Raw genomic sequence first — 17,354 nt, forward strand, 5'->3', positions numbered from 1 at the left:
CTTGAATTACTGAATATTGCGATGCGGCGTCACTCGAAGCCGGCCAAGTTGATCTTAGTCACGGGGACACGATGCTTTGTAGTATAGAGCTGCTTTTCCCCTATACTAGCTGCCAGACATGCGTGTCATTTTTGGCCATTTAAACTCGGCGAATACGCGTTATCCTCACTCGGAGGGCTTTGTTTTACGTTGATTGTAGAAGAAAATACAACCAGCTAGATGCCTGGTGGTGGGTTACAAGTACTGGGGAAATGTGCTTCGCAGGGAAGTTGCCAGCCCTGCATAACATATGTCGTGAATTGCTTGAGTATATATAGTTCGTCGATAACACATTACCAGCACGGGTATTACGGTGCACAGAATCAAAGAAGAGCCTCCTACTTCTCCTCATGTGCCGCTACCGCCTTTTCCACATCATTGAAATGATTGCCCGCGACTTCTGCCAAGTCAGAGTCATGCTCAGCATCAAAGTTGCGGCCAAGGTTCTCGGGCCCAGCAAGAGTAACCAGGATTGTGTAAGCATAAACACAGCCCATGAAAATGCAAATAACCTTGCCGTAGTCATAGCGCTTAGTCCCATCCACCGGTGGCAAGGGGAACCGCTCGCCAATGGTCGACTCAATTGTCGAACTGGCGGACGAAACCAGGTTACCCAGCTGGTAAGCAGTTCCAACGGCGAACGTGCGAATGGAGCCGGGCGACAGCTCCATCAAGTGAATGGGGATGACGCCCCAGGCACCTTGGACCATGAATTGCTCGAAGAAAGCCGCCGCGTTTAGATCGGAACCGTGGACGAAAGTATATGGGTAAAGCAGGGCACCGCCCACAATGCTGATCACAATGATGGAGAATCGTCGTCCGAAGATCTGACTTGCCCAACCGCACAATGTTCCACCAGTTAACGCGCCGAGGTTTGCAACGACCTGCGTAACGGTGACTGCATCGGCCGAGAAATTAAATTGGCTCTTTAACATCGTCGGGTAGAGATCTTGCGATCCGTGGGACTATACTCAGATTAGTAAGATTATTGAGAATCGCTTTCGTGCGGACATACCATGAAGTTGAAGCCTGCCATCAGCAGAACCAGATAGATCAGGATCAACCAGTGACGCTTGAGTGCGATCTTGCCTTCTGCCATGAAGGACTTCGCCACACCCCCAGTGACAGATTCACGGGTCTCTTGACGTCGGCGGAAGGTCTCCGTCTCAGGCAGACAGAGACGGAACGCAATGATCAAGACTGGAGGGCAAGCACCGAACCAGTACAGCGGTCGCCAGCCGTGCGGAGTAGTGTCCACCAGGGCACGAGCGAAAGCAGTCGCTAGCAAGTATCCAAACGCATAACCTTGCTGCAACAAACCGGATACGATACCACGGGCTTCTGGCGGGCAATCTTCCAAAGCTGTGGCAGCTGCATTACCGTACAATCCGCCCATCGCAATTCCGAACAGGGCACGACAAGCCAAAAACTGCTTGTACGTCTGACAGAAACCCGCGCCCAGCTCCAGCACCACGAAGAGCAGCTGATTCACCACGAAGGGCCACTTACGACCCCAGCGATCGGCCGCGATACCGAAGGTGACCGCGCCCACAGATCGCAGCATGAGCACCAGGGTGATACCCCATGTAATGTCGGTGACGGATTTGTCAAATGTCTTAGCGAGCTGAGTGGTGGTCAAGGACACGGAGAAGAAATCGAAGGCATCCCATGTCCAGCCAATAAATGCGACCTGGTGGCAGTTCTCCGTTAGCTAATGCCAGGCAGACCCCCCCCGGGTACCCTGCAGGGAAATCGATCGCAGATGCAACCCCACCAGGTTTCGGGGTTAACGAGGTGGGGGGGAGATCCCAACGCACCGAGAAAAACAGCCATTGCTGGCGATTGAGAAGTGTAAGAGCTTTGAACGGGTTTGGAGCAGGGTTCATCGGCGGAACCAGCGTCGGAATACGGGTGACGATATAGCGTCCAATACTCATATTCTTCTCATTGTCCGGCGACACCTGCTCAGGGTAGGAGGTTGCCATTTTCGGCCAATTGAGACACCGGGTGAACGGAGAGTGCTGGGCTTGCAGCAGAGCCGGGTTGGAAGGGAGAAAGGGATGGAAGAAGAATGGGAGGGGGGGAATAACGGGCTCTAAATAAGGGTTTCGCCCAGATGTGCATTCAGCTAGGGTTTTTCTCCGAAAGTTTTAGACCAGCTCCTCGCCATGCGCAAACCCTCCCCGCTCGATTGCCAGCGCGGCCGTCTCATTCGGTTAGATGAGCGGGTCAGCATCTTGGAGCCGGGGACGGGACGAATGATAATGATGTGATTTGGTGGCGATTGTTGATCGAATGCCGATCCATACTGAGCTTCTGCTGAATTCTACGGGGTCTTCTCTGTACCGATCTGCCGGGGCATTTTCGGGGTTCATTACTCATTCTGCTTCGCTGATCCATCTCTTGCTACACTTGACATCTCTTTCGCCAGAAATTTTCGTGGTGGTAGGCTGTCAGGACATTTGCCAGGGTCTCTCCTATTTTGCCAAGGCGCCTCCGCAGTCAGCCCCCGGGTTTCTTATCTCCGCAGAACAATAGGGCCCTGCCTTGACTGTGCTGGATGTCACAAGGCACATCCGTGCAATGACCATACAGTAAAAAAGCCACAGGTAACATGCCAAGACGCATTCGGAATAAGCTAACTTGAACAGGGCCCTGTACCCCAGAAATACCCACGGCATGAGTACTCCAGAGTTCCAAGTGGGGTCGAAGCAGAGTTGGCAAAATATCCCGGCGAGACCCACCGTCCCGAACAGCTAAGCAACACAAGCACTGCCCAGGTGGTCCGGCAAACTCGGTTCTTTCAAGTGGCATTGACTTGCCAGATCTGGGGAAGCCCGTTTCAAGAGGTCGGTCATCGCATACGAGGTAGTCTTGTGCCGGGAGAACGTCCGTCTCACAAGGCCAAGGTGACCGCGGGTCGGCTACTAGCTCAAAGTGCTAAGGACTGCTATACATGGTATTAGCTCACTGGTAAACATGAGGCCGAGACGTTCACCCGCTTTTCGAAACCCCAGGTCTCCACTTTCCCTAGAAACGTGGAGGACTTGGCAGCTTGGCGCGATATTTTTTCGCGGGGTAGAGCCGGTGGCTGACATACAGTTTCGGAGTTTGACCGACTGAGAAACATCCACCTCGAGAATCTTGATAGAGAGGGATCTGTGGATGAGAGCGCCGACCGCCAACACGTCCGTCTCAGGAAGCCTTGGATGGGAAAATTCTGGAACATAGTACTATGGACATTGGGCTACTCCGATTTCTATTTGCTAATTGCCCCGGACAGCCAAGCCGGAACATCCTGAATCCAAACAAAGGCCCCAGGCCGTTACCAATGCTTGAGTAACTCCGCGGCACCCTCTTTCATCCACCCAGATGAGATACTGATGCCGGCCTGGTTATCAAATCCATGGTCGCCGTCGTGCGCATCGAATCTCAAGTTGGCATCAGGATGATGTTTTTGGATTTCCTTCACCAAAAGCTCGCTTTCCTTGAATGGCACTAAGCAATCCTGCTTGCCATGCATCACCCAAACAAAAGGAGGCAATTTATGTACTCGAGGCAAATTTTCCAAAGGGAAGAGCTTCGTATCGTCCCCGTAATATTCAAGGAACTTCCCATGTTGAATAATGCTGAGCGCAAGTGGAAGGCGAGAGAGAGCAACGGCTCTATCTGGGGCTCCATCACTGCTGACCACTGTACCAGGGGTCATATTCTTCACATGTTGCTCGAAAACGTCGATAGGGACCTGAATTATTCAGTTAGGATTACCTGTTCTCACAAACATGAACCGCTGATCATAACTCCAGGGGCATGGCTCACATTTTCAGCCATTCCAAAGACTGGCCGCTCGAAGTCCTTCCACCACCATTCATCCCGTAGATCAATCATCGGGTATGACATGATAACCGCTTTCGCATTGACCTCGGGATGCAGAAGCACACTTTGAGCGGCTAAGTAACCACCTGCGCTACCGCCGTGAATTAGGAGTTGATCAAAGTGCGGTTGGATGTTGAGACCGGGATAAAGGTTGGCTAGAGTGGATTCGAACTGCTCAGAATACCAAGACCAGAAGCTCGCTAAGTCTTCAAGAACGTCCAATCCATTTGCCTCCGGAAGGAGTCGATAGTCCGGGGAAATCAAAATTGCGCCCTTCAGCTGAGCGAGCTCGAGAAGCCTATGACCTGCTGTATCAGTCTACACTTTCAAGCATAAATCAGGTAAAGGTGATGTGATTGCGACATACCACGTTGACAGCCAAGGCGAGTACAACCGCGATCCTGACACGAGAGCGCCGCCGTGGAACTCGGCAATTATCGGGAACTTCTTGGACACCTTGACGCCTTTATCTACCAAAGCCTTGGGCACCACAATGGATAGCTCAATGTTATGTCCAGCGACAACTTTGTAGGTGATATTGTGAACGTGGTAGTCCTGGAGTTTCGCAGGATCGTGAGCTTCAGACATGGTTGATTAATAGAGGCGATAATGCTTCGCTGCGTAGTGTGCTGTAATAGAGTAGGCCAGTGGCTAGTGGTCAACCGTGTAATGATTTCTGATATCCGGATCCATTTCCAAGTCAGCATGCGCTTTAAGTAGTGCCGAATTGATGCTATCGATGCAAACTGCTGCAAACTGTTGCAAACTGCTAGCCTAAGCTCGAGCCCCCTCGCCTGTTTGTTGCCCTCCCTTTTTTTTAATAATCAACGTGGTCCACGCCCGGGCGCGGCCGAACGGCCGGATACCGAAGTCCAAGTTGATGCTTACTGGAATCGGAAACAATAACCTTGGAAGACGCTCGTTATCTGATAGGTGGTACCTTAATTATGTTCAGAGGGGAGCGACGCGGACACCCAACACCATCTCCACAGCGATTAAGCGTGCCCGCCGTGCCGAGCTTAGCTTGTGAGCGTACTAAAGTCCTTTCCTACTTATCTCAAAAGGAAAGACGCGCACCTGGACTCGCAAGTCGCAACAGCCAATGGAAACTAGATGGCTGTCTTGATGGTTTGCTTCCTGTTTGTTAGTTTTGGAGCGCCCCACCGGATACCCGGACATACAACCGATCTCCGGCCTGCTTAACCGCGTGGGGGCCTGATCAAGTCTCATTCGGGGCACTCCTCGAATATGAAACACATCTGCAGCTAATCAGACCAAACAAACTAATCATACAGCGACCTTCGCACGGAAGTTCGTTAACCTCTGGACATTATTGGCTCTATATGTGGAGGGTCAGGAATAAGACTAGAAGGAGAAAATTACTGGAAGCCGACATCGAGCTCCATACGTCTTTTGACTTCAAAACATCTACGCGAAATGACATTTACTAATTTCGATGAAGTATCGAGTTCGAGTCATGCATGGATCACGAAAGGTGATCGACCATTCACCCTCCATTTCTAGGAAGGGTAACTACTAGGGTACAGCCACAACAAGCCACTCTTTGCATGCTGCACCTGCTCCGAATACGAAGTACGAGAGATGGGACTGTTTCCGTTGGGAGTATAAGTGGAAACCAAGCTTTTCTTGATGCCTGACAGCTGCAAGCGACCAGGGGAATTCGCGCACGCTTTGGATCGGGGCTATGCAAGCTTGCTGATCCTATCCCATCGTCGCACAGCTGTTAGAACAGTTCCTAGCCACGCCCCAGCCACGGCTCACACTAGCCTCTGGTTAAAGACAAGCTGCGAAATAAAAAAAGCTTAATGGGGCTATGTTAGCGATCTTTGCCGTTTTCAAAAGCCCCTGAGAGCATGGAGGAGCGGTGGTGCCTCAACTGGTTACGGCCCCCGCCCCATGGGTGAATCGCTTCGCGTGAGTGGCAATGTGACAGGGATCGTTAGCGGGGTACTGAAAAGGCTTTATTACTTCTTCGATGGCCTGTTTCCTTTCCTTCCTCTCTCTTCTTCATATATTCTATCAGGTCGAAGACCAGCCGAATACATCCTCAAGTATAGCTTAAGCATATACTTACCCCACCGCAACCTTTCACATTATGTCGCAAGAAAAAGCTTCTTACAATCCCACTCAGGGGTACCAACAAGGCCCTCCTCCATACGATGAGCAATCCTACAGTCAAGACCGTGGTGAAAACGCGTCGTACTATAGTGAATCTCCAGCCCCCAAGCAGCAGGGACCCCCTCCTCAGGGCCCTCCGGGAGATGAGCGGGGCCTTGGATCCACCCTAGTCGGTGGTGCTGTTGGCGGCTACATGGGCCACCAAGCCGGCGGCACCATGTCTACTCTTGGAGGTGCCGCTGTGGGCGCCGCCGGTATGAACATGGCTACGCACGCAATGTAAATTTTTGCTCGCAAAAGTCACCCAAAGAAATCCCAGACTAACAAAAACTGAAGCGAGAACCACCAGAACCAACAAGCTGCTCAGCAACAAGCCCAAAACTATCCTCCTCAGCAAGGATACGGACCCCCTCCCCCGGGGCCTCCTCCCCCAGGGTATGGACCTCCCCCCGGAAACTATGGCCCTCCTCCAATGAATTATGGCCCTCCCCCACCTGGGTATGCTTCTCCCCCTCCAGGACCCGGATATGGGTACCCCGGGGGCGGAATGACTACTACCACGACGACCACCACCACAACCGATGCCTACGGAAACCCCATGGGCGGCCCAATGGGTATGGGAGGCCCTCTTGGGTATGGTAGTCTTGGAGGTCCTCTTGGCGGTGGTATTCCTATGGGCCCGGGAGCTCGCCTTGGTCTGATGCGTCGCGACCTTCGACGCCAGCGCCTGGGCTTATACTAAGCTAGTCTTGCGTGAGAATTCCGAGGCTAGTGGATTTTGTCTCAACCGTCTCAAGAAACATGCCGATAAAACGAATTTCCCGTTTTTGTGCTGTTTTCTTTTTCTATGCATGAGGAGTTTTGCGTCTGTTTTCTGTGGTAGGCTATGCGGGTTTCATAACCTTGTTCGATCTGGATGCTCATCAAAACACAAGTACATCAATTGAGGAGTCCATGTTTACTATGCCCTGTATAGGTAGAAAAAAAAATTACTGGAACGACACAGTTCAAAAAAAAAACTTTGAAGAGAAAAGAGAATTCATTTCAAGCAGCCTTTCATTGGCCATGGTGGTTCAATATAGCCATGGGGGGGGGAATATCGTAAATAAGCAGTAGGCTAATGTACAAAGGATAGCTGATATACTTATGACCCAGCAGTCATTCGAGTTATGACAAAGCCGGCTCTTTTCTTTTCTGTGTACGACTTTCTAACGGTTGTCCGAAGATTGCATCGAGATTCGCGTTTTCAAGCACCTCGAAAGCCACCTGCGGCAGGTCCTTGGGTGTATCCCAAGATATGTTCCATTTTGACCATTCTTCATCCCAGGACATTCGAGGCACGTGGCACGAGATGCGGCGCCAAATCCTACTCATCAGGCGATAAGTGATAACGTGCGGTCGGCCTTCAACATACTTTTCGAAAGTGTGGCTCTTCTGCGGGCCATCCACCAAGAAAGACAAGATGGTGTTTTCTTCAGGTGGCTCTTCGCCTGCTGTAGGTGACGGCATTGCTCTTCGGGGCTTTGGGCTCCAAGGGACGTCTCCAGTTATCAAGCCGTCTAGAGTTGCGACTTCGTGCGGTGGAAGAGGTGGCAAGAGACACTCCATAGTACGACCATACCACCGAGTCAGCATGTTATTCACTCGAGATTGAGGCATCGGCCGACCCCAGCTATTTTTCTCTGGAATGACTGGCTCGAGGGTTTTGATTTGAGGACGGATCCTGGAGGATGATACCACCCCGTTGTTCATTTGAGATCTCATGAGGGCTTGTATCGCCGCTGGAAGTTCAGTCTTGCCTTCCGAGGACGGCCTGGACTTCTCTACAAGCTGTTTCCAGCCCTCCTCATCTTTGGGCAGTTCCGGGGCATCGGGGGTGATCAATGGCGCTAGCAGCTGGTGCCGCCGACGGCCGACACGGCCATCAGGACAAGAGTAGCACTTTCTCTAATGGCTGGAGGTACCCCTCGTTTGCTCTTCGCAAGTGAGACAGCTGATATCGGGCCTTTCGAATTAATTTGTACTCTGGCAGCTTCGAATCGAGTGCCCGTCGGTACCGACTAAGGACATAGTCTCGCATGTAGACGCGCGCGATCGGATCTGGGAGATAGGTACATTCCCGAAGACTGGCGCGTAGGAGATGGCGCCATTGAGGAGATTCCAAGTGGAGTGTGGGCGATATTGATGAGGCCATCTTGTAGACCAGAAGCGGGAAGATCCTCTAAGATCCTCGGTAAGTCCAGTGAAGCATTGGGGGGAGCACAGAATCCCAAAGCGGAAAAGACGCGAAAAACGTGACTGCGCCAAGGGCCCGACGCGCCTCTTTTCGCTTTACCCATTAACCCCGCGACTTTGGCCTGCCTTGCATTGAGCTCCAGATCTGCGATCTCGATCTATATAGACATTCTTGTGTCTTCACTTGGGTGTATGGTCTTTTGCTTGTGAAGGTGCTCTTCCCTTGCCGTGGCCACGCGCCTCTTGTCGCTTCGCGTCTTCCCGGTATCTCCACTTGCATTGCCTACCCTGGCCTCTCAATTCACTAACCTGGCTCCTCCCCTTCAGGATCTAATCGACTGCGAGGCTTCACTACCAGCATGTCCTATTCACAGGGCAGCACTGGTTCCGTCGCATATAAAATCATTCCTCCTCCTCTCAGTCTCTCTCCTCTACTCCTCGTGCAACACCCCCGCCCCCAAAAGCCTCGCAGGGTTCTACGTCCTTCGGTATGTCGAACGGAATGTCACGAAATAGCTTCGGCGGCTATGAAGGGTCAAATGACCACGGTTCTATGATGTCTTACCGCGAAGATCGCCCGAAACATGTAATTTACTCTGTCAGTGCTCCTTTTCCCCCAATTCCGCTTGATCAATTGCTGACAGCCTCGCTTAGGCTGTTTATTCCAACACATCGGTCTATGAAATGGAAATCAATGGTATTGCAGTAATGAAACGTCACTCCGATTCATGGTTGAATGCAACGCAAATTCTGAAAGTCGCTGGCGTAGCGAAAGCTCGTCGCACGAAAACCCTGGAGAAAGAAATTGCCGCTGGCGTGCATGAGAAAGTCCAGGGTGGCTACGGAAAATACCAAGGTACTTGGGTCAACTTCCAACGCGGCGTGGAACTGTGTCGAGAGTACAACGTGGATGAATTGTTGCGACCATTACTCGAATACAACGTGAACGAAGACGGAACCCCATTGGCGAACGCGGTCGATACACCAACCAAAGAACAAGCCATGGCTGCGCAGCGCAAGAGACTGTACAGCGAGGCCGAGAACAGAAGCTCGTCTCAGCCTCAGCAAGGCACGTTTTTCCAGAACATTTCTCGAACTGCAGCCACCGCCGTGAACGCGATGAACAAGGCCCGGTACGATTCACCGAGTATCAGCAATCGCCGGCCCAGTGTTGCGCGCAAGCAGTCACAACAAACGAGCAGCCAGGAGTCTTCGATGGCCTTCAGCAGCCAGCAGAGCATGTACAACATGTCCGACAGTGGATTTAGCAGCCTGCAAAATCGATACATCGCCCACGACGACGATGAACTCGCAGAGCCTCCCCGCAAACGCGTCCGCTCCTCTTCTCATCAAGCCCCCATGATTGGCTTCCACCGCGAACACTCCAACTTGTCTCTCAACGAACCCACCCCTACCGAGCCTAACGAATCTTTCTACCAAGACATGGACCTTCCACCGCCCCCCTCCCGATGATGGTTCTAAACGCGGCGTTGAGGGTCTAGGCCCCGCTAGTACGCCAGACAAGTTTCAAAAAATGAAGCTGCTTATGACTCTTTTCCTTGACAAGCGCACCAAAGACTTCACCAACCACCCGGCTCTCATGCAATTGACAGGCGAAGACCTTGAAATTCCCCTCGACGAATACTGCAACACTGCTCTTCACTGGGCCGCGATGCTCGCGCGTCTTCCTCTTGTCCACGCGCTGGTCGCCAAGGGAGCAAATATCGCGCGCGTCAACGGTGCCGGTGAAACTGCTCTGCAGAAATCAGTCAGCACTCGCAACAACCTGGACTACCGCACCTTTCCGCGTCTCCTCCAGGTGTTTGCTCCCACTATCGACATGGTCGACTACAGCGGGCGCACAATTCTGCACCACATTGCCGTTATGGCAGCAACTGGAGGCGGCGGCCATGTTTCTGCTAAGCATTACCTGGAATCCCTGTTGGATTTTATCGTACGAAACGGTCGTCCAGCCAACGCTGATACAAACGGTGATCAGCAGCAGAATGGTGATCATGCCAATGATGTGATATCCCTGGGTACCTTCATCTCCGACATTGTCAACTTACGCGACGACCAGGGCGACACAGCCCTTAATCTTGCGGGCCGTGCTCGCTCCGTTCTCGTCCCCCAGTTGCTCGAGGTCGGGGCCGACCCTCACATCCCAAACCACACTGGTCTTCGCCCTGCGGACTACGGTGTCGGCGTCGACATGGTTGATGGCAATGGGCAGTCTCAGCAAACTGATGGACGGGGTGATTCTTTCATGGATCAGCTGACCAAGACTAAAAAGGAAATTCTACAAGGTAAATATCACCCCCCCCCCCCTAACTTCGCATAGTGGATTTTGATGTATGTGCTAACATGTCTGCAGCCACCGTGTCCCAGATCAGTCAACTTGTTGAAGAAGCATTCAGTAGCACTGAGCGTGAATTAGCAGCAAATCTGTCCCGGAAACAAGAGAAATTTGAGCACTGGCATGGCAAGATCCGCGAGTCGGCGAAGGCCCGACAACTCCAACAGAAGCACCTGGATTCTTTGAAGAGCAAGAGCTCCGCTCGTGTGGAAACGGAGCGACGCATCAAGAATCTTGATACATCTTCTGATAATCTTCGGGACACTCTGCGCAACAACGGAGTTATCGATCACTCTGGCCGCCCTGTCTTGAGCGATGCCGACAAAGCGTCAGCTGTGAATGTGGAGACCTTCGAAACCCTCTTCCCCGAATCATTTGACCCATCTAATGGGTTCTCTGACGAACAAGCCGCATTTTTATCTGCTCTGCAGGCCCCGGATGTCCTCGCTAAACGCGCCAGCTTCTATGAATCGTTCCTTGGTGAAGTGAACGAAGAAGTTGAGGAGTTGAAGGCCAAGAACGTCACTCTAGGCCACAACTACCGTCGCATGGTGATGGCTTGTACTAATTGGACCGCAGAGCAGGTAGATGAGGCTGCCGAAGGACTGACACAGTGTGTGAAGGATTTGAATGATAATCCTGTGCCAGAGGACGAGGCTCTCGAGCTTCTGATGCGGGACCGTGGGCAGGACTGGTAACCATTCTTTGCCCGTTCCGTTTCTACTTTTGCGTTTTGACTTTTCTTTTCTTTTCTTTTTTTTTTTTCTAAATTTAGGCGGCGTTTTGTTTCATACGATCACAAATACCCGGAATGTTCTTTTGACTTTGCCTGACGTTTCTTCGAAATATCATTATTCTATTATTCTTACGACTTTGTTGTGTCTATTATGTACAAATGACATTTAACAGTATATCTGAGGCCTGACTGCCTACGCTATTTCACGTCCTAGACCACATTTAGTAGCGACAACTCGCAATTCGTATCAACGTACCTTCCGGAGACCATGCGTCGTCTGCTAATTCCGATTGATATTTTCTATGGCCGTCAGTTCAAGACCAGGTTTGTGACGTTCAAAGTGCATCAGATAGAAAGTGAGTACTCTATATGTTGCGTGGTAATACCAAATTGGGTAGAAGTGGTTTGTTCAAGTTAGTCATACTCAAGTCGAAGTAAAAAGACGTCTACGCTGACCATCATACTTGCTCACAGCCTCCAAACCCCAGGAACAGTGATCCGATGGTAAAAGGAAGTGCTAGGACCAGGATTCAGCATCTGATGAGGCTGGCACGGCAACATAGCGACTGTTGACCATGATTCGTGTTCATCTGAGTCACTGACTATAGTAACATTCACCCTGGCCTTGAGGCTCGGAGTCCTTTTAATTTCACGTTATGGCAATGGAGCTGCAGCACACTGGATGTGTTCTACAACCACTTTTGTCAAACCAGAGTATCATTGTATTCACGATATTTCTCCATTTTTGACGCGGAAGTAAACAAGTGCGTGGCATGAAGTCTATACTTCGACTTGAGTATGCGGATGCGCTTAACACCACGCACCATGTATCCACGCTATCGATAAGGAAAAAATCAGAGACGGCGGGGTTTCTGTGTCGCGAATCCTGTGGATGCGATATCTGGTTCTTTACAATAGACACTCGCTTTTGGATGCTCGCCATGGCCGAGCCTTCATATCCTGCCACCTTGAACGGGGCTTTCGAGCCTCCCCTGAACCAACAATATGAGCCCGTTCGCCTGACATCAGACAACATTGTCCCCATCTTCGAACTGCCCCTCGCGAAGAAGGTTCTCGGCCACGACGCCTCCGATAGCGAAAAGATCGCCCAGATCGCCAGCGCTGAATTATCCTACACCGAGTTCGTTGCCGACCAGGCACGAGCTGCCCTTCAAAGCCCATCTGATGGCCAGACACGCGAGCAAACACAGTCCCAGCTACTGCATATTGGCCTGGCAGCTCTGTTCAGCTTCTTACAGTCCAATGTCACCGGTCCACCATTGGAATATAATTCAGCAGAGACTGTCTTTCCTGCTCCGATCCGAACCGATAAGACAACGATCCGAGCCGTCCGCGCCAAAATTCTTCGTGCTCTGTCAGTGGATGGAGAGGCAGCCTACAAGCTTACACCTAACCCGGAGCTTTTCTCGATTGCCAAGGCTTTGCTGGCCGATATTGAAAATGAGGGCGCGTTGGTTGCAAAGACAGCGCGCATGCGCGTGAACTTCCTGCACCAGAAAATGCTTTCCGAGGTTACCAGCACATTGCAGGATTTGATCTATCATGATGTGGAAACCATCTCGAAGGCAGAATTGACGACGAATGAGAAAAGTCAGTTTTTGCTCGAGCGAGCCATCATTAATACGCACCATGACTTTGATGCGAAGGCGCGGGCCGATCTGGACCAAGCATCTCGAGTTCGCAATTTTGAGTTTGCCTTGACAGGCAAGCTGGGCAAGAGAACCAAGTTCCAGGATCGCGATATCAGTCAATTGGTGGTGGTGGCCAAGAGCGCAGACGAGGAGGCCCCGGCTGCAGTCCCCTCTGGCCCCAAGAATCTGGACTTGAATGATGATACCTTGCTTGAAGCCATCTCTTTCGCGGATAAGAAGTCTACGACCGTGCAGGACGAACTCCCACCATCTCTACAGTCTGTTGATCCTAATGAGCAACCGAAGCTTAGCCCGGTTGACTCTGCTATTCTGCTCGCCTTGGCCTCAGCCATCACCAACACTGCACCGGAGAACGGTCTGACGCGTGAGGAGACGCAGCCGTACGCTACCCGAGTCCTCGAGGGCGGCAGTTCGAACTGGCAGATCTATACACAGGCTCTGCTGGTGCGTAGTCGTGTGGAAGGTCATCGCTCACGTACAGTCGAGCGATCCGTTTTGCAATTACAGGCTCTCGTTGATCAAGTCATCGCAGATACTGCCACGGATGACACGGCCGCTCAACAGCCATCTTCTGATCCCACGACGTTCTTGCCACGGCCCGAAAAGTCTGAGTCTGCCCCCGCTGCCGATCGTCTACAGTACATCTGGCTGCTTAATTTCTCCACTCGGTGGTCACTGGAGGCCGAGCTCGCGAAGCGTTGGGTGGAGCTGGGTGGTCTCCGCACAGCCCTTGAAATCTACGAGCGGTTGCAGATGTGGGCTGAAGCGGCCCTTTGCTATGCCGCGACTGAGCGTGAGCAGAAGGCTAAGAATATTGTGCGACGCCAACTATACGAGGCCGAAGGACCGGACGAGGACGATGAAAATGAGGAATTCAAGGGCCCCGAGCGATCCACACTGCCGGCCGATGCACCTCGCCTATTCTGTATCTTGGGAGACATCGATAGCGATGAAAAGATGTACGAGCGTGCCTGGGAAATTTCAGGGCAGCGATACGCGCGAGCTCAGCGATCGTTGGCTCGCCACTATCTGGCTCTTACGCCTCCAGACCTAGAGAAGGCTGAAGCCGCTTACCGTAAGAGCTTACACATAAACCGTCTCAACCACAGTGCATGGTTCGCTCTCGGATGCGTACAACTGGAGCTCCAGCGGTGGAGCGACGCCGCCGACTCCTTCTCGCGTACTGTCCAGCTCGACGATACCGACGGAGAAGCTTGGAGCAACCTGGCAGCAGCCATGCTGAGGACGTCTGCACCCCAGCAAGGGACTGATATGCCGTCAGACGAAGATAAGGAGAAGGATCCCGCTGAAATCGACCCACATAAGCGCAAGCGCGACGCCCTCGCAGCGTTGCTCCGCGCAGCCCAACTCAAGCACAGCGATGCCCGAATCTGGGACAACGTGCTGACCGTCGCCGCCTCGATCCCGCCCCCAAATACCCCCTTCCGGGAGGTGGTGACTGCGCAGAAGCGAGTGATCGAGATCTTGGGCGACAAGAAGGGCGAGAAGTGCGTTGATCAGCCTATCCTGGGTATGCTGATCGACTTCCTCTCAGAAGCGTTCGAGTACGAGAGTCTTCTCATTGAATCCGATTCGGGCCCTGTGGTTCGTACGGGAACTCTTCCTGGCCAAATTCTTTCCCTGATCGATGACAACGTCGTGCCCCTGATCACGCATTCCGCCACCCTCTGGCTCCTCGTCGCTCGTGTCGAGGTTTTCCGGAACCGCCCCAGCCGCGCTCTCGAGGCCCACGAGAAAGCCTGGCGTGCCGCTGTGGCGGCGTCCGCGCAGGGGGCTTTCCAAATGGGCGACGAGAAACCGTGGCTTGATGTGGTGCGCGCTACAGAGCAATTGGTACGCAACGGGTATGCCCGCTACGGTCCACTAGACCGCGAAGGTCATAGCGGCGAGGGCGAACCAGAAATGGTGGCAAGCGACTGGCGATTCAAGGCTAGAAGCGCCGTCCGGGGTATTCTTGGCAAGGGTAAAGACTTCTGGCAAGATTCTGAAGGCTGGGAGCGATTGAAGGAGCTTCAGAACGAGGTTACGGGAAAATAGTTGCATTTTCCTTCTTTTTCTTTTTTTTTTACCCAAAAATATCCATAGCCAAATGATACATTTCATGTCCAGCACATCCACTAGAAAAAAAGCGCCGCCCCCAAGAAATCTCGGATGATTAGCTGTCCAAGTCGTTCCAAGGCAACCGCACGACGGTGCGGGGCTCAGTGCACAGACTGTGTGGGGCCTGTTTTTAAGGCCGCCAAACCAGACCTTTATAGAGTCTTCTGGGTCGCGGCTGGCTCTCAGCAGCCTCAAGAGTAGAAACTATGCAATTGAAATCGAGGTCACCAATCATGCCACAACTCCTAGGCCAGGAACACCAAAATGACCAGTCAAGATTTACCCTGCCCCTGGTGGCGGATATATGCTACCTGGTTCTAGAACACGTCTGTCATCCTGCCTTTTCCATACGCGTACATTCAACTAACCGGCTTATGCAGGTCGATAGTTGGAAGGATCTCTGCAACCTTTGCCTGGTATCTAAGGCATTTTACTCTGTCGCCACGCTTCGACTGCATCGATATATCGTCTTCCGGCCTACGAGATGGGAGCATGCTTCCCGCGGCTTCCCATTTCGCAATGTAAAGCAGGAGCAAAGGAAACCATGGGACTATATTTACCCCTTACTTTGCAGACTTCTGGATGAGACCAATACAGACCTCAGAAACGCCGTCCGCGAGATCGAGATAGGCGACTTCCCTGAGCATGAGATGGAAACCTCCATCTGGCCAGACTTGGCCGCGATGAACGCCTTACCAAGGCTCGTAGACTCGTTACGAAACCTGAGGCAATTCAGGTCAGTATGATTCAGGACTACCGCTCCGGACTTGGGGCTAATGTTGTATAGGATACGATGTACCCTCCCGATCACAGAGGAGTTTATTCACAGCCTTTGCAACCACCGGAATAAGCCAGAGCTGCATCTGTTGAGTGAAACGATACGGCGGGACTCTATCAACCACATGCCCTGTGTCACGCGGATTGTCTCGTCCGTCAATCCGTTCAAGGAGCGCTTAACTGGCAACAGACGTGCTCAGAATCGGGAGATGCTGCGGCTCCAAGAGCTTTTCTTTGCATGCCCCAACTTGAGGTCGTTTTCCATCGATGTATATGGTAACTACGGCGGCTGTGTTAGGAAGATGCCGCTGTTCCCGAGAGTGCTGTGCTTCCAACTGACTGGGAGCGAGACGTTCCCGCCCCTGGAACACTTGTCACTCGATGGATACAAGTTTGGCGTCGAGGAGTGGCCTCATTGGCGGCAAAAGTTCTCCTGGGGGAACTTGCGGTCATTAAGTTTGGGGCCTCAGAAGTGTGAAGTGGTTTTGAGTCTGATAAAAACCTGTACGCTGAATCTGAAAAGCCTCAGGGTCGAGAAATACTCAGACAATGGACCTGGGGATGTCCTTCCTGATCTGGAATCATTCCTGGGGTCCTTCAACACACTGGAACGGCTGACTGTCAATGGCTACTCTGTGTCGAGTGCTGGAATCAGCAATCATCCTAATCTGAAGCACTTCTGCATGCACACCATCGAGCCCTTTAACTCTGATACCACACGGAAAACTCTCGAGCCGATGGAGCTGTATGACCTCGACATCAATTGTCCTCATCTCGAAAGCTTGCATCTGGACATTCAGCGCGATGGCGAATGGGTAAGTGGTATGAATTCTTCTGTGGAGACCTATACTGATATGGAACCGTCGCTTAGCCCCGAGATATGCTTGCAATTATCGCCGGTGGATTCGAAAACCTTCGAGAGTTGCACCTCCATTTCGAGCTCGGCCTCCACGAGCCCTCCAGGCATGCATTATTCGGCACTGCTACAAGCAAAGACACCGATGCCGGTCCTCTAGCACCGTTCCTGGATGAGCACTCTGCAAAAGAGCTCTGTGACATATTTCTCGAAGCGCGAGCGCCGTCGAAGCTCCGAAAGTTGACGTTCAGGACGGGAGAGCGACTCAGAAGATTCACTCAATGGCTCCCAACTTATGCTAGATGGGAAAAGGAAAACTCCCGAGCCTTCGAGATCAATTTGCCCGTATTGCCTGGAGAGAAACCTCAGATAAAAGCCCTGTCGGATGACGATTACCTTAAACTGGCGAAACCTCCTGTGGAATCAGATGAACCTTAGCTAGTAATCTACCTCGTGCGACAATGTAAACTCATCCCGGTATCTCTAGTTCAAAAATAGGACTTTCATTCAGGAAAGAAGTGCCGTTCAGCATCGTTTGGTGCCTAA

The 17,354-nt window shown here is 52.1% G+C and overlaps 9 protein-coding genes across 9 annotated transcripts; 6 read left to right on the forward strand and 3 right to left on the reverse strand.

Annotated features, from left to right (window-relative positions):
• Positions 1–377: 377 nt before the first annotated feature.
• N7468_003394 (sugar transporter family protein) lies at positions 378–2,024 on the reverse strand (the record flags this gene model as incomplete). The annotated part of the gene is made up of 3 exons (XM_058472691.1): positions 378–1,004; positions 1,055–1,729; positions 1,767–2,024. The coding sequence occupies 3 exons, from the start codon at positions 2,022–2,024 to the stop codon at positions 378–380; spliced, it is 1,560 nt and encodes a 519-aa protein (XP_058331694.1).
• Positions 2,025–3,364: 1,340 nt separating this feature from the next.
• Positions 3,365–4,503, reverse strand: N7468_003395 (uncharacterized protein; the record flags this gene model as incomplete). The annotated part of the gene is made up of 3 exons (XM_058472692.1): positions 3,365–3,784; positions 3,859–4,213; positions 4,283–4,503. 3 exons carry the CDS (start codon positions 4,501–4,503, stop codon positions 3,365–3,367), a joined length of 996 nt encoding a protein of 331 aa, XP_058331695.1.
• Positions 4,504–6,031: 1,528 nt separating this feature from the next.
• On the forward strand, positions 6,032–6,337 carry N7468_003396 (putative glutamine-serine rich protein MS8; the record flags this gene model as incomplete). Its single annotated transcript, XM_058472693.1, has 1 exon — positions 6,032–6,337. One exon carries the CDS (start codon positions 6,032–6,034, stop codon positions 6,335–6,337), a length of 306 nt encoding a protein of 101 aa, XP_058331696.1.
• Positions 6,338–6,526: 189 nt separating this feature from the next.
• On the forward strand, positions 6,527–6,796 carry N7468_003397 (uncharacterized protein; the record flags this gene model as incomplete). Its single annotated transcript, XM_058472694.1, has 1 exon — positions 6,527–6,796. One exon carries the CDS (start codon positions 6,527–6,529, stop codon positions 6,794–6,796), a length of 270 nt encoding a protein of 89 aa, XP_058331697.1.
• A 425-nt stretch (positions 6,797–7,221) lies between these two features.
• N7468_003398 (uncharacterized protein) lies at positions 7,222–8,248 on the reverse strand (the record flags this gene model as incomplete). Its single annotated transcript, XM_058472695.1, has 2 exons — positions 7,222–7,995; positions 8,123–8,248. 2 exons carry the CDS (start codon positions 8,246–8,248, stop codon positions 7,222–7,224), a joined length of 900 nt encoding a protein of 299 aa, XP_058331698.1.
• A 531-nt stretch (positions 8,249–8,779) lies between these two features.
• N7468_003399 (KilA-N domain-containing protein) lies at positions 8,780–9,762 on the forward strand (the record flags this gene model as incomplete). The annotated part of the gene is made up of 2 exons (XM_058472696.1): positions 8,780–8,887; positions 8,944–9,762. 2 exons carry the CDS (start codon positions 8,780–8,782, stop codon positions 9,760–9,762), a joined length of 927 nt encoding a protein of 308 aa, XP_058331699.1.
• Positions 9,763–9,823: 61 nt separating this feature from the next.
• Positions 9,824–11,343, forward strand: N7468_003400 (uncharacterized protein; the record flags this gene model as incomplete). The annotated part of the gene is made up of 2 exons (XM_058472697.1): positions 9,824–10,595; positions 10,664–11,343. The coding sequence occupies 2 exons, from the start codon at positions 9,824–9,826 to the stop codon at positions 11,341–11,343; spliced, it is 1,452 nt and encodes a 483-aa protein (XP_058331700.1).
• A 979-nt stretch (positions 11,344–12,322) lies between these two features.
• On the forward strand, positions 12,323–15,112 carry N7468_003401 (uncharacterized protein; the record flags this gene model as incomplete). The annotated part of the gene is made up of 1 exon (XM_058472698.1): positions 12,323–15,112. The coding sequence occupies one exon, from the start codon at positions 12,323–12,325 to the stop codon at positions 15,110–15,112; it is 2,790 nt and encodes a 929-aa protein (XP_058331701.1).
• Positions 15,113–16,077: 965 nt separating this feature from the next.
• N7468_003402 (uncharacterized protein) lies at positions 16,078–16,968 on the forward strand (the record flags this gene model as incomplete). Its single annotated transcript, XM_058472699.1, has 1 exon — positions 16,078–16,968. One exon carries the CDS (start codon positions 16,078–16,080, stop codon positions 16,966–16,968), a length of 891 nt encoding a protein of 296 aa, XP_058331702.1.
• Between the last annotated feature and the right edge of the window lie 386 nt (positions 16,969–17,354).

This window comes from Penicillium chermesinum, assembly GCF_028974085.1.
Source record: "Penicillium chermesinum strain IBT 19713 chromosome Unknown utg000003l:1.0-5111272.0:1.0-5115320.0, whole genome shotgun sequence".
Taxonomy (NCBI): Eukaryota; Fungi; Ascomycota; class Eurotiomycetes; order Eurotiales; family Aspergillaceae; genus Penicillium; species Penicillium chermesinum.